This window comes from Carassius gibelio, chromosome A1 (assembly GCF_023724105.1).
Source record: "Carassius gibelio isolate Cgi1373 ecotype wild population from Czech Republic chromosome A1, carGib1.2-hapl.c, whole genome shotgun sequence".
Lineage (NCBI taxonomy): Eukaryota > Metazoa > Chordata > Actinopteri > Cypriniformes > Cyprinidae > Carassius > Carassius gibelio.
Window position 1 is genome coordinate 29,775,547 of NC_068371.1, and position 12,820 is coordinate 29,788,366.

Genomic DNA, 12,820 nt, shown 5'->3' on the forward strand with positions numbered 1-12,820 from the left:
TGGAAGGAATGACTTGTTTCCTCCTCTGGTGAAATCAGCTGCTGAGTTCATGGGTGGAGCAAAAATGTGGCAGGACTTTTACTTTCTGACCCCTGGACTCTCCACCTCTGCTTGCAGCTCCTGGAGCTGCTCAGTCAGAGCCCTAATCTGATCCTCTGAACCTACGGACATGATAAAGAGAGAGAGAAAAAAAAAAAGAATAATAATAATATTATATATATATATACACATATATACATAAAAACAACAACAACAACAACAGTGATAATAACAATGATACGCTAAAAAAAAAAAAAAAAAAAAAAAAAAAAACTTGTCTTGAGGTTAAAGTCCAGCTGGTCTTGGGCGGCTTCTCCGATCCTCCTTGCCTGCCACTGTTTTTCCTTTACCCTAATAAACCTAACTGCCCACCCGTTATACAAATAAATTTGTAAAATAAATATACATATATGAGGAAGAGGACGACACTACCAGCAACCACCCAGACGACCCTGCCGACTACGCCAAATGTGACCTTCAGGAGTCTAACACTCTCTATACTAAATAAAATTCAATTATAACATATTCGGCTCAAAAGAGCCACCTGGTTTCACGCAAGCCGCCCTAATTAAAGGACGCAGATGGAAGCTGGTATGTCAGAAAAAAATACATTTATATATTTTTTCAATTATTCGATTATATAAACAATCTTTAAAAGAAAACTGTTATACTTTATGAAACTTCCCTCAATCCAAACACCAAATGGTTAAGGGCAGGCACGGAGTTTCCCTCCTGAGACGTGTCAGAATTTAAAGCACACCACACGTCACTCTTAATAAATAATTTAAGAATACACAGGTAACACAACCCAATTAAATAGATCACACGTGATTCACAGCAATATCCCCTCTTCACTTCACACACACACCACTACAGGCGTTTTGTCTCTTTGGAAAACTACACAATCACCCTAGTATTTCAATTAGAGAACCTCACATTGTATACACAAGTTATCAGAGAGAGTAAAAAAACCCCAAAACAAAACAAAAACAAACATACAGTGTAAAACACACAATCCGATATCTCTCCCCTCTCTTCACATGCCTCTAGGGCATTCAGCAAACACTAGTATAAAATATAGTAGGCAGTTTATATAGCTAAAACTAAATAGGAAAAACAGTGACTGGACACACGTCCTGAATAGCAAACAAATGTTTGCACAATGCGTCTTCACCACAATCTCACGATGTTACTGCAACAGTTTGCCCAGAACAACTGTTTTGTCCACTGGCCAATCTCCAGCCCCAAGCAACGACAACAGCACTGGTTTAAACCATCAATCCTGGGGGGTATTCCAGAAAGCTTGGTTAACTTACCATTTGATAAACTATAACCTCTGGGTTGATTTACCCCAAACAGGCATACCATGAGTATGTCGGTTCCAAAACACCTGAGGAGAGTTAGTTTAATCAACCTCTGACTGGTTACCCAGAGTTAATGCGCGTGCACGGTGCATGTATAAAGACATTTTCAATGGATCGCCGATTTCACGAGTCACCATGGAAACTCAAAGCGAAAAAAAGAGAGCGGCGTATTTCACAGAGGCGGTGTTGGAAGTTTTAATGCATGCTTATGAGGAGTTTAAGCCAATAATATTAAAAAGAAGCAATACAGCTGCATCGGCTAAAGCAAGAGAGTTGGCTTGGCAAAAAATAACGGACAGAGTAAATGCGTGAGTGTATTAAATTACAAATTTGGTATTGGCTCCTGTTTTATTGAAATGGAAAATAAGGAAGTATGACTTATACATCCTTTTGAATATGTTAAATCACTATGAAAGCATTTACTTTTCCTGCCATTTATTTCTTTAGCTTGAAATAATGTATATTTCTTATTTAATAAGGTGTAATCCTTCTGGAGCCACAAGAACTTTAAGCCAAGTCAAAATGAAACACAAAAACATTCTGCAAAAAGGTAATATTTGATTACACAATTACTGAACTATTATTATAACAGGATTTAGTATATTCATTCTGTCAAGCAGCTAACAGAAAGAAGACTGAAGCCCGTCTAACTGGCGGGGGGCCACCACCACCTCCCCTCACCCCATCTGAGGAGCTGGCTCTGTCCCTTAATAAAGGGCGACCAGTGGTTGCTGGCATTCCAGGGGACAGTTCATCACACATACTATGCACCACAAGTGATGGTGAAAAAAGGGTGAAATGTAAGTTTACCTCTATGATTTGTTTTCATTTTTTGTCCTGATAAATTACTATCTCTGTCACTTTAAGGCTTTTTGAACCAGATTAATTTTTATGTAGGCTTATTTTATTTAACTGCATATGATGTATTATTTTCTTTGATAATATTGGGAGTTTAACGGGTTGTGTTTTCTTATAGATACTGATGGACAGAGTGTATTATTGGACTCTCCAGAAAGAACACAGTCTTTCACAGTTGTAAGTGATTTGTTGTCAGGTACTTTTAGTTTTTTTTTTTTTTGCCAAATAATGTATACTTGAATATTTGTCTTGTAGAATGAAGATGATGACGATGAAGAGACCACATCTGCTGTGACAGAAGTGGACAATGCTGGTAGATCCACTGAGGTATGATGCATACCATTATGATGTATGGCCCCTTTTTGCATTAGAGTAACAAACTGTCATTGTCCTTTCATAGTACATACCTAGGGATTTGCCCACAGATGAGGGTCCTTCAGCCTCAGCACACAATCTAAGCAGGGTAAGAATTTGTGTACATGTGTCCATATTTGAATTTTATTGTCTGAGCAAACAATCTCATTCATTACATTTTTCCACCTTAGTTGCCAGCAAAGGAGCTGTATAAGGTCCATCTTCAAAAACAAATAAGAAAAAGCGACATGGACCTTATACAGCTTCAAATGGAAGAGAAAAGGCTCCTCATTAAAAAAGCAGCACTTGAAATAGAATTACTTGAGAATCGCCTTAAGGTGAGAACTTGGTCTGAATATTAATCTGTTGCATGTTAAAAGTGGTCTGTCTGTCCGTCTGTGTCTGTCTCTATCTATCTGTATGTATGTGTAAAGCAATATATATAAAAAAACATTTTAATGAATCTTACTTTTATTGTTTTTCAGGAAATGAAGAAATAAACTGCCTGGCAGACCAGTGCAAAAAAAACTAATAAAAGTAATTTTGACAAATCCTGTCTCTCAAAAGTCTTCCATCTCTGTTTGCCTCTAAAATCTGTTGGTGTTCCTCTGGGCCATCTTCCTCAATACAAGGAGGGTGGCTCTCTCCTCTTATAGTGGCAATATTGTGAAGCACAACACAAGCCACAATAATGTTGCATGCCCTCTCTGGACTAACCCGGAGCCCATGCAGACACTGAAACCGAGATTTGAGGATCCCTATAGTCATCTCCACCTTGGCCTGTGTTCGGCTGTGAGCCAGGTTAAACCGTGTCTGTGGTCCAGGCTCAGGTTCAGGGTAGGGTGTCATTAAATAGGGCAGACTGATGACTCGCGGAAAATTCTGGCATCATGCACAGACCCTGGCCATTTTGCCTCGACATTGGTGATGATTTGGGTTGCCTCAAATATTACCTATAGTTAGTGGAAAAAGTAATGACTTTGATTTTAAGAAGGGGAAAAAATTAAGTGGTTACATTGATACTATGAATAGATTTCCTATTAACATAGTCTCCCTCATTTATTGATGGAGCTTTAATAGGAATGTGAGTGCCATCAATGCACCCAATTACATTTGGAAACCCTGAAACAGAAAGTTATGGAAGTATGAAGTGTGTGCATAATGAATACATGTATAGATATTAATAATATGACTAAATATTAAATATGCGTAATATATTTTACTACAAAGGACAAATCTGCCACTCTGTGGAATTCGTCTTTAATAACAAGCAAAGGTTTATTGCCAGGGAACTGTACAAACGTGGGTAACAACTGTTTAAGTGCCAGACACACTGTACGAACAGCTCTACACACAGTTGCCTTTCCCACATGCTCTGAATTGCCCACACTGTACAAAAAATGGCCAGACGCAAAAAACCTAAGTGCTATGCACAGAATGTTTTCTGTGTTAAGCGCAGAGCCGCGGTTTGTCACATTTGCGATATGCGGTTTTAAAAGACGTGTTAAATAAACTAATGAATCTTTTGAAAAACGATAACGCTCTTTTAAATATTCATTAGGGTATGCAAACACATCAATACGCGGTCTTATAACCCTCTCCCGATGAAAAAAACCTCGTATAATTTGTGCTTCTACGTCCACAGGATCCTCGTCAAAAGGGCACGCCATGCTCACCAACCTTCTGAAACGAAGTTACACTGAAACATAACCTGCTCTCGAGCAGGTTATCTTCAGAGAGTCAGTTGCTATGGTTACATACATACCCAGAAAGTTACCTCTGTTTTTGGAACCGAACGTTGAGGTTATCCACGAATTTACCCTTAAACATACCCAGGTATGTCACATAACCTGCTTTTTGGAATACCCCCCTGGTGCTTTCATTCCCTACGCTGTACCGACACACTATGTTGGAATGCCAGCTTAGCTTATCGCTCTGTGACTACGTCACCCTAAATAGCTGGCTGAGTAATGCCGCGCTTCGAGGTGGTATCTACTGGGTCCTAATGTCCTACCACTTACATAAGTATGACCTGAACCATTTGAGTACCATCCCAGAAAGCCAGACCCAGTTTTCCAGTCTCTCTAGTAGTATGTTATGATCGACAGTGTCAAATGCAGCACTAAGATCTAGCAATACCAGCACCGATATTTTGCCTGAGTCACAATTTAAGCGAATATCATTTATTATCCTAATGAGTGCTGTCTCTGTGCTTTGAAGCGGTTGGAAACCAGATTGAAAATTATTTAGGTATCCATTTGAGTTTAATTATTTGTTCAGCTGATTAAAAACGACCTTTTCTATAATTTTGCCTAAAAAAGGAAGATTAGATATTGGTCTAAAATTGCTCAAAATTGTGTTATCAAGATTGGTCTTTTTCAGGAGGGGCTTAAAAACTGCAGTTTTTAGGGAGTTTGGAAATGTCCCAGAAAGAAGTGAGGCATTCACCACATCTAAGAGATCTGCTTTTAAGCAGTCAAGCACACTTTTGAAAAAAGATGTGGGAAGTGTGTCAAGACAACATGTTGACGATTTTAGTGTCTTCCAGAATTTTGCTATCAATTGTTTAAAAAATAGGCATACCGTAAAACTTCAAATAATAGCCGAGTCCCAAATAGACGCCTGTCTCTTTTAAACGCCTGGTGTGACGACAGGTTTGGGTAAATAAAGGCCGGTCTCAAATAGAGACCTGGTCTGTTTTTTTTTAGTAGTGGGTTGTATTTGATCTTCTCAAACCCATCAGATCGTCTGTTCTATGTTTTGATTAGATTTCACGTGACAGACACAACAACAGTTCATGAACGACTCACTATGGCAACATAATAAAGAGGTTAACAAACTTTCTTTTAGTCTTCAGCTTTTCTTAATTCTCTCAATACCTCCATAGAGACAAAAATAAATAAGTATGATTTGACATTTTAAGCTGACAGTTTTCAAATTTGCCGAACAAAATTCAGGATAAGCAGCGACATTTCTCGGTTGATCCAAAGAGAGCTGGATACGGAGCGGCTGAAAAATTCCTTTAAGGTATGCTTGCGCGCGTGTGTGTGTTCGAGGGAGAAAGAGGAGATAATATATTTCATTAACTTCGGGGTGTTATCCTAGGTATGTGGCCTGACAGTAGCTTCTGATGGAAGTGAGGATCACCTTATCCATTGTTTCAAAGAGGGAGAGCCGTGCGCATCTGGGCGAGAGCTGTGTTTAGTGCAAGCAAGGTAGGCAGAGTTAGCGGAGGCTGGAGAGGGAGAAGTGGAGGAGAGCGACGTGGATGAGGAATTCACCAATGAACTTGTAATTGAGGATCGCAGGGATGATGATAGTGATGAATAGAGTATTTTTCTATCACATGATTGCAGTTGTTTTACAGGTTAGCCTAACTTTCATTCTTTCTTATTGATATGTTTTGGGCAAGAAGTTCATATGCTCGATGGATTTTAGAGGTAATATTGTTCTGCCCATTGCTGTCACATCGTTTCGTTTTTTTATGCTGCCAATAATCTAAGACATTTCTTACACTAAATTATTTGTTAAACACATACGTTAAGGGGTAAGTTAACTTGTATTGTTCTGCCCATCGCGGTCACATAGTTTTGTTTTTTTAGGATTATTGTTTTAAGCTGGCAATAGCCAAATACATTTCTTACATTTAAATGATTTGTTAAACACATTGAAATTAATTATATATAAAACGTAATATAATGTGGTAACCTCCTACTGTCATGCTTGAACATCTCAACGCTAAATTAAAGGCCTGTCTCTTATAGACGCCTGTCTCAAATACAAGCCGGTGCAGTTCGGTGATTTGGGTAAATAGAAGCCCGGGCTATTATTTGAAGTTTTACGGTAGTATCTTTTTGATATTTTGGCCGAATCTGTCTGACCTCTGCATTACTTGAGGATGTGCTAATCGCTTTCCTGATATTTTTGATCTTCTCAGGAAAGAAAGAAGCAAACTCATTGCATTTGCTGTCTGATAGCATATCACTGGGAATCTGACTTGGGGGGTTTGTCAGTCTCTCAACAGTGACAAAAAGATTACGAGTGTTATTTAAGTTACTGTTTATAAGGTTTGAGCTGTGGCTAGTTTCACATTAAAAGCATGAAGGCTCTCTTTATAGATGCAATAGTGAATTTCAAGTTTCGTCTTCCTCCACATCCGCTCGGCTTTTCTGCATTGTCTTTTCATAGTCTGAACTGCTGTTGATCTTCTCCAAACTGATTTCTCTCTGTTTGTTTTCTTACTGACTATAATTGGAGCAATATCATCAATAACATTCTTAACTTTTGAGTTGAAGGAATCAAGGAGAATATCAACAGAGTCTGCAGAAATGCTTGGTGTTAAAGATATAGCCTCCGTAAATAGTACACTTGTGTTCTCGTTTATGCATCTCCTTCTGACAGAGACAGATCTAGATTCAGTGGTAGCAGAGATCAATATATCAAAGAAAATACAGAAGTGATCAGATAGTGCTATGTCCTTAATAACAATGGATGAAATGTTTAGAGCCCTACTGATGATTAGATCCAGAGTGTGTCCACCTTTGTGTGTGGGTCCATGCACATGCTGAATCAAGTCAAAAGTGTTTAGAACCGTTATCATTTCTTTTGTAGTTTTGTTTTCTGCATTATCTATGTGAATATTAAAATCCCCTGCTATTGCAAAACAGTCAAACTCTGAGGAAATCATTGATAACATTTCTGTGACCTCTTCAACAAAGGCTGGAGAGTATTGTGGAGGCCTGTAAGTAATAATAAACAGAATGCATGGAGCACTTTTCTGCACAATCCCTAGATATTCAAAAGACAAGTACTGACCAAATGACACTTGCTTGCATTGATAGACATCTTTAAATAGAGCAGCTACACCCCCACCTCTCCTAACAGTCCTGCAAACACTCATGTAAGTGAAGTTAGGAGGGGCTGCTTCATTTAGGATTGTTGCACTGCAGCAGTCTTCTAGCCATGTTTCATTTAGAAACATAAAAACCAGATTGTTTGTGGTTATAAAGTCATTGATTAGAAGTTATTTATTTTTTAGTGAGCGAATGTTTAAAAGTGCTAACTTGATGGCAGTGCTTGGTGTCTTTACATCAATCTTAGTTTGATGCATAATAGGCCGCAGATTAGATGAGTTTGCCCTTCGGCTTGAGATGGCCTTAGACTTTCTATCACGTGATAAAACTGAAATAGAGAAAGCTACAGGCACACTGGGTTCCCGCTTGGTCTGTAAGCATTTGTGAATGTTGCTGCTATTATAGCGGGGACCTGACACATATCACTGAGAGCTGCTATCAGTTGTTTTTGGTTCACCTTCAGCATATAGAGGGTTTGGGCCCTGGCGTTGTGGCAGCGGTCAGAGAGCTCTCATAGGAACAGGGCCCACAGGCTTTGGTGGTTGGGGGGCCCGCCGTTTTTTAGTTGATATCTGCGGGCTAGCAGCAAATGAGTGAGAGAGTTTAGTCCCAACATACACCAATTCCTCCATTTTCTGTGAGAAGCACAGAAGTGGAGATGCTGGAGAGAGGGATAATGTGTCTGGTGAGATGGGCTGTGTCTCTGGTGTTTCCGGTGGCTGTGATGTGTTTTAATTATGTGTGATGTGTGAATTAATTAAATCTCAAATAAAAATAACAATGCAGTTTACTATGGTAACTGGCAAATTTATTCAAAGAAAAAGCAATTACAGACACTCAATATCAGAATAAGAAAGTGAATAAGAGTAATCTGAACTCTTTAGATTTCTGTAGTTTACTGTGATTGTCTCCTCAACTCTTCAGATCAACAAATGAGATCATGATAACAGCTGAACTAAGATCATATTGATAGAGTTTGATGTGATGGAGCAAAACATGAACACAGAGGTTTTGTGTCCCAGATTACCCGAATTCACACCGTGAGAAATAAAGATTATTATAGCAATAAGTAAAAACAAAAACAAATTTAAGATCTACTTTTTTTTTAAAGGCAGGAAGCTTAATCAGAACTCATGTGTTCACAATGAGAATGATTACATTAGATAATAAATGCAAAACCACAGGATGTGATGGATCCTATTTCTCACAAATCCCCCTTTTCTTCGCAGAGCATGAATCATCATTCCAGCTGTTCAGTGGTGACCATCCCGTCTTCTTTCTATTATAATTCAGTTCAATACAGTCCTCATTGTAAGCGTTGTTTGGCTCACCTTTGAGCCAAAACCTGAACAAAATGTATCAAATGTTCAGATTTTCAGAAGCACAAATTAATGAATAAAAAATACTCAGTTTATTAGCATGTTTCAAGATTAAATTAAAGTAGAAGATGGAGTAGAAGCATAAAATAGAAGAGATAAGCAGAGTTTTCTTTATAGAATTTACAGTAAAACGTCTTTGGTTGTAGTTGCGTTGTTTGTGGATGTTTTGTCTTCTGATTTAATCTGAAGGTTGTGATTTTATAATGGTAATCATAAAGACCGAACTAAAATAATACACAGTGATTTTTAGCACTTACCCTTGTTTCAGTGGTGAATTATCCACCCATTTCATGACGCCCTCGTTCTCTGAGTCAGACAAACCAATCCACACTCTTTCACTGACTAATGAAGATATGAACCTCTGTGTGAAGAACAACAGGAATAAGTGTGATTGCTCTCATTCATTAACAGACTCTCACACAAACTCACCTGCTTCTCTTCAGTGTTGATAATGACCAGATCAGCTCCACGATCCCTGCAGTACTGTCTGCTGTCAGACCAGTTCTTCGACTCAGTGGACATGAAGAAATAAACTGGATCCTTCTTATTCAAAGAGTCAAAATCTCTCTGTAGCTGGTTTTTCTCAGCAGTGAGATCTTTAACTTTGGTCTCCAGCTCCAGGTTCTTCTGTGTTAGATCAGTGTGATTGTCCTGTAAGCTGTTGATGGTTTGATTGAACTCTTCAACGGTGTTCTTGTAACTCTTTATCATGTCTCTCTCTGCTGTGATGGTGATGTACAGCAGTATGATGAAGACCAGCAGAAGAACACAAATGAGCCCGAGACCCACTGAGATCAACCCCAAATATCTACTTCCTCCTGACAAACACGAACAAAACACAGATATCTGTTAACTAGTGATGGGAAGATGAAGCCTCATGAAGCTTTAAGCTTTTCAGCCAAGTGATTCACAAAAGGGTTAATTTCTGTAAACTTCATTTGCTCACAATACCACCTGGTGGCCAACGAGTGTGAAACAAGCAGATATATTACAGACAGAGGTGTAAAGTCCAGGGGTCAGAAAGTAAAAGTCCTGCCATATTTTTGTTCCACCCATGAACTCAGCAGCTGATTTCATCAGAGGAGGAGCCAAGTCATTCCTTTCAAGTCACACACTAGTCTCAAGTAAAATCCCAAGTCATCAAATAGTTAAAGTCAATTAGCTAATTAAGAGACTAATTAAATGATGATTGTGCATTAGTGATGAACACCTGCTGTTATTGTGCGTTACAGAGGATCAGATGTTGATGATTGGTTAAACTGATGCCACCATCATGGAGATCAGTGTTTGCTTCAGTTGGGCTCTTGACCTTTGGCTTCTCTGTGTTAGATATTTTTCTGTAAAAGTACATGTGCTGTTGTAAATCAGTGCAGTGCAGAAAACTGTTATTAGCTGGCTTTACATGATGAAGTAATTATTAGGCATCAGCCTGTTTTTTTCCAAAATAACTTTATTTCATTTAACATATGTTCAGTTTTCAAATAACCTACCTTGTGGATTATAATGAATTAATTTGAAATCTAATCTATGTAATGGATATACATTTTTGAAACCTTGTCCTAATAAAACGCAAAGACATCATGACCCAGCATATGAATCTCAACAATGGTGACAACCAACAACACGCTTCAAGCTGAAGTGCATGCTGGGTAACACCACAGTAAAAAAAAAAAAAAAAAAAAAAAAACTCCCATCATGCACTGTAGCATGAATAATTCTTGTCACCACTGTTGAGGATCATATGATAAGTGCTCATGTCTAAAATCCTGAACATGTACAATTCCCCCCCCCCCCCAATATTTACACATTACAATAATATTTGTTTAATAGGAATTTTGTTGTAGTTCAGTAATAGCTGAACCTCATGTAACAAACCAAAGAGAGACACCCTCATGAGGTTCATTTAAATGTTTTACACAAAAGAGCAGTTTAATTTGCAAGTTCAAGCTTTAAATTCAGCAATGTGTTAATACTTACTGTGACACAACTGCAATTGTTTAAAAGCAAATCACTTTCAATAATTGAAAGGGTCAAGCGCCCAACTAAAGCAAACACTGATCTCCATGATGGTGGCATCATTTTAAACAATAAAACATCCGATCCTGTGTAATTCCCAATAACAACAGGTGTTTACAACAGGTGTTTATCACTAACTTTGAGTTCATGAGTGGAACAAAAATATGGCACGACTTTTACTTTCTGACCCCTGTACTTTACACCTCTGTCTGTAATATATCTGCTTATTTTACACTCGTTGGCCACCAGGTGGTATTGTGAGCAAATGACGTTTCCAGAAAATAACCCTTTTGTGAACCACTTAAAGCTTAAAGCTTCATGAGGCTTCAACTTGCCATCACTACTGATAACTGATCACTATTCATTTTATTAGAAATTACTTTTCAAATAAACCTCTGTAGGTAATCTACTATTGTTTTGGTATGTTTTTGTAAATATATTATAAAATATGCAAACAATAACATTTTGAAAAAGTAAATAGAAATTTAAAAGTAAAATGGAAACATTGATATTTCACTCTTATAAATATTTGTATGTGACGGTTCTCATTTCCACATAATGACAATATTAACAACACCATCTTCAAAACCATTTTTACTTTCAAGTATTTTTCTTCTTACTGTGCTTGAGATCTTTTCTTTCATCCCGGCCGTGACTCTGAGTTTGAGCTCCAGTTGTGCTCCCAATATCTCTGTGTTCAACATTTTCATAAATAGCCTCTAAATCCATTATCCACTGTATCGGACAGTACGTCTTCACAGATGAGGTGTTGTCTTTGAAACATTTATTAGCATCTTCAAAAGTGTTAAGTCTACAGCGGAAGTGGTTTCATTTCGCAATGGTCTTTGACATAAAATCTTTCAGTCACATTTAAAACCTCTTGGCAGAGCCATGCTACTTTGTTTTGTACATTCAACCTCATGCAGAGGTGGGACTTTCAAGTCACAAACACGTCTTCAAGTCATATCCCAAGTCCTCAAAGAGTTAAAGTTAATGAGATAATTAAGGGACTAATTAAATGATGATTCTATATTAGTGAAGAACATCTGGGTCCGTGTATCATCCGATCATTCAATTATTCCATTTAATCTGGAAAACCAAAAAACGAAATAACGAATCAATATTTAGTTTTTCTGTTTTTCTGTATGAACCAAATATTAAAAACTGACGTTTGTTTCATTGCTTTCAGCTCGAAACGGGAAATATAATAAACAAGGAAACCAAAGCGAAATAATGGATCAAATTTACGTTTTCTCAATTGTTCTTTATTTGTTGTAGTAGGTCTAACTATTTCCCACGGTGCCGTCCTGCTTGCTTTGCGCATGCGCAGTGGATAGTTTCAAAGGAATTGCGCTTACTTCCGCGTATTCCTCGCGGGGATAAAGAACACGTTTTTTTTAATGATCACAGGCATAGTTACAGTATGTCCAATAACAATACAACACGCTCTAATAGATTATATTGGTTAATATAATGTAATAATCCAATCAGAGAGGGTATAAATGTCCTTTGAAATCACGCTAACCGCTTGTTTTGGTATGTGAGGCATTTTAAGTAGATCATTAATTATTAAATACTATCTATCTATCTATCTCTCTATCTATCAATCAATCTATCTATCTACATAGAATATCTTCGCGATCCGTTCCTTTCAAAGAGCCGTTCAAAAGAATGGCTCTTTTGGCTCTTTTTAAATATTTAGTCAGTTTTAAGAAGCCAGCTTGGGAGCATCTCAGTTTATCCTGGAAATAATCACTGGGAGGTATTATGAGGTGAGATTTGTAGTCAAATAATTAAAGCTCAGATATCACACACCAATATCTGAGTTTGAATTATTCTGAAATATTGATTATTACCTCATTTCTCATGTGTCGACTATATTCCATAGGGTTGCACAAATCCCTCTGCTTAGACAGTGACATCATTATTTTGATTTACCTTTAGTACAAAGTGTGTG

The 12,820-nt window shown here is 37.8% G+C and overlaps 2 protein-coding genes across 3 annotated transcripts; one reads left to right on the forward strand and one right to left on the reverse strand.

Moving 5' to 3' along the window:
* Positions 1 to 1,327: 1,327 nt before the first annotated feature.
* Positions 1,328 to 3,166, forward strand: LOC128018097 (uncharacterized). 2 transcript variants are annotated; one of them, XM_052603479.1, is made up of 8 exons: positions 1,328 to 1,711; positions 1,883 to 1,953; positions 2,024 to 2,203; positions 2,380 to 2,438; positions 2,517 to 2,588; positions 2,662 to 2,724; positions 2,807 to 2,953; positions 3,101 to 3,166. In XM_052603479.1, exons 1-8 carry the CDS (start codon positions 1,494 to 1,496, stop codon positions 3,113 to 3,115), a joined length of 825 nt encoding a protein of 274 aa, XP_052459439.1. In that variant the 5' UTR covers positions 1,328 to 1,493; the 3' UTR covers positions 3,116 to 3,166. The 2 variants fall into 2 exon arrangements, with proteins under 2 accessions (XP_052459439.1, XP_052459435.1); XM_052603475.1 differs by having other exon boundaries at positions 2,807 to 3,166.
* Positions 3,167 to 8,385: 5,219 nt separating this feature from the next.
* Positions 8,386 to 11,646, reverse strand: LOC128018122 (CD209 antigen-like protein C). The gene is made up of 4 exons (XM_052603494.1): positions 11,484 to 11,646; positions 9,277 to 9,665; positions 9,105 to 9,208; positions 8,386 to 8,813 (listed from the first exon to the last, which is right to left on the reverse strand). The coding sequence occupies exons 1-4, from the start codon at positions 11,590 to 11,592 to the stop codon at positions 8,666 to 8,668; spliced, it is 750 nt and encodes a 249-aa protein (XP_052459454.1). The 5' UTR covers positions 11,593 to 11,646; the 3' UTR covers positions 8,386 to 8,665.
* Between the last annotated feature and the right edge of the window lie 1,174 nt (positions 11,647 to 12,820).

What these genes read in the sequence shown, in the direction of transcription:
- LOC128018097 (XM_052603475.1), top strand. Translation starts at nt 1,494, where the DNA reads ATGTATAAAGACATTTTCAATGGATCGCCGATTTCACGAGTCACCATG. An exon ending in TGGTGAAAAAAGGGTGAAAT is followed by an intron (nt 2,204 to 2,379) that starts GTAAGTTTACCT and finishes GTTTTCTTATAG; the next exon opens with ATACTGATGGACAGAGTGTA. An exon ending in ATGCTGGTAGATCCACTGAG is followed by an intron (nt 2,589 to 2,661) that starts GTATGATGCATA and finishes GTCCTTTCATAG; the next exon opens with TACATACCTAGGGATTTGCC.
- LOC128018122 (XM_052603494.1), bottom strand. Translation starts at nt 11,592, where the DNA reads ATGGATTTAGAGGCTATTTATGAAAATGTTGAACACAGAGATATTGGG. An exon ending in TCAACACTGAAGAGAAGCAG is followed by an intron (nt 9,209 to 9,276) that starts GTGAGTTTGTGT and finishes TTCTTCACACAG; the next exon opens with AGGTTCATATCTTCATTAGT. An exon ending in AATTCACCACTGAAACAAGG is followed by an intron (nt 8,814 to 9,104) that starts GTAAGTGCTAAA and finishes CATTTTGTTCAG; the next exon opens with GTTTTGGCTCAAAGGTGAGC.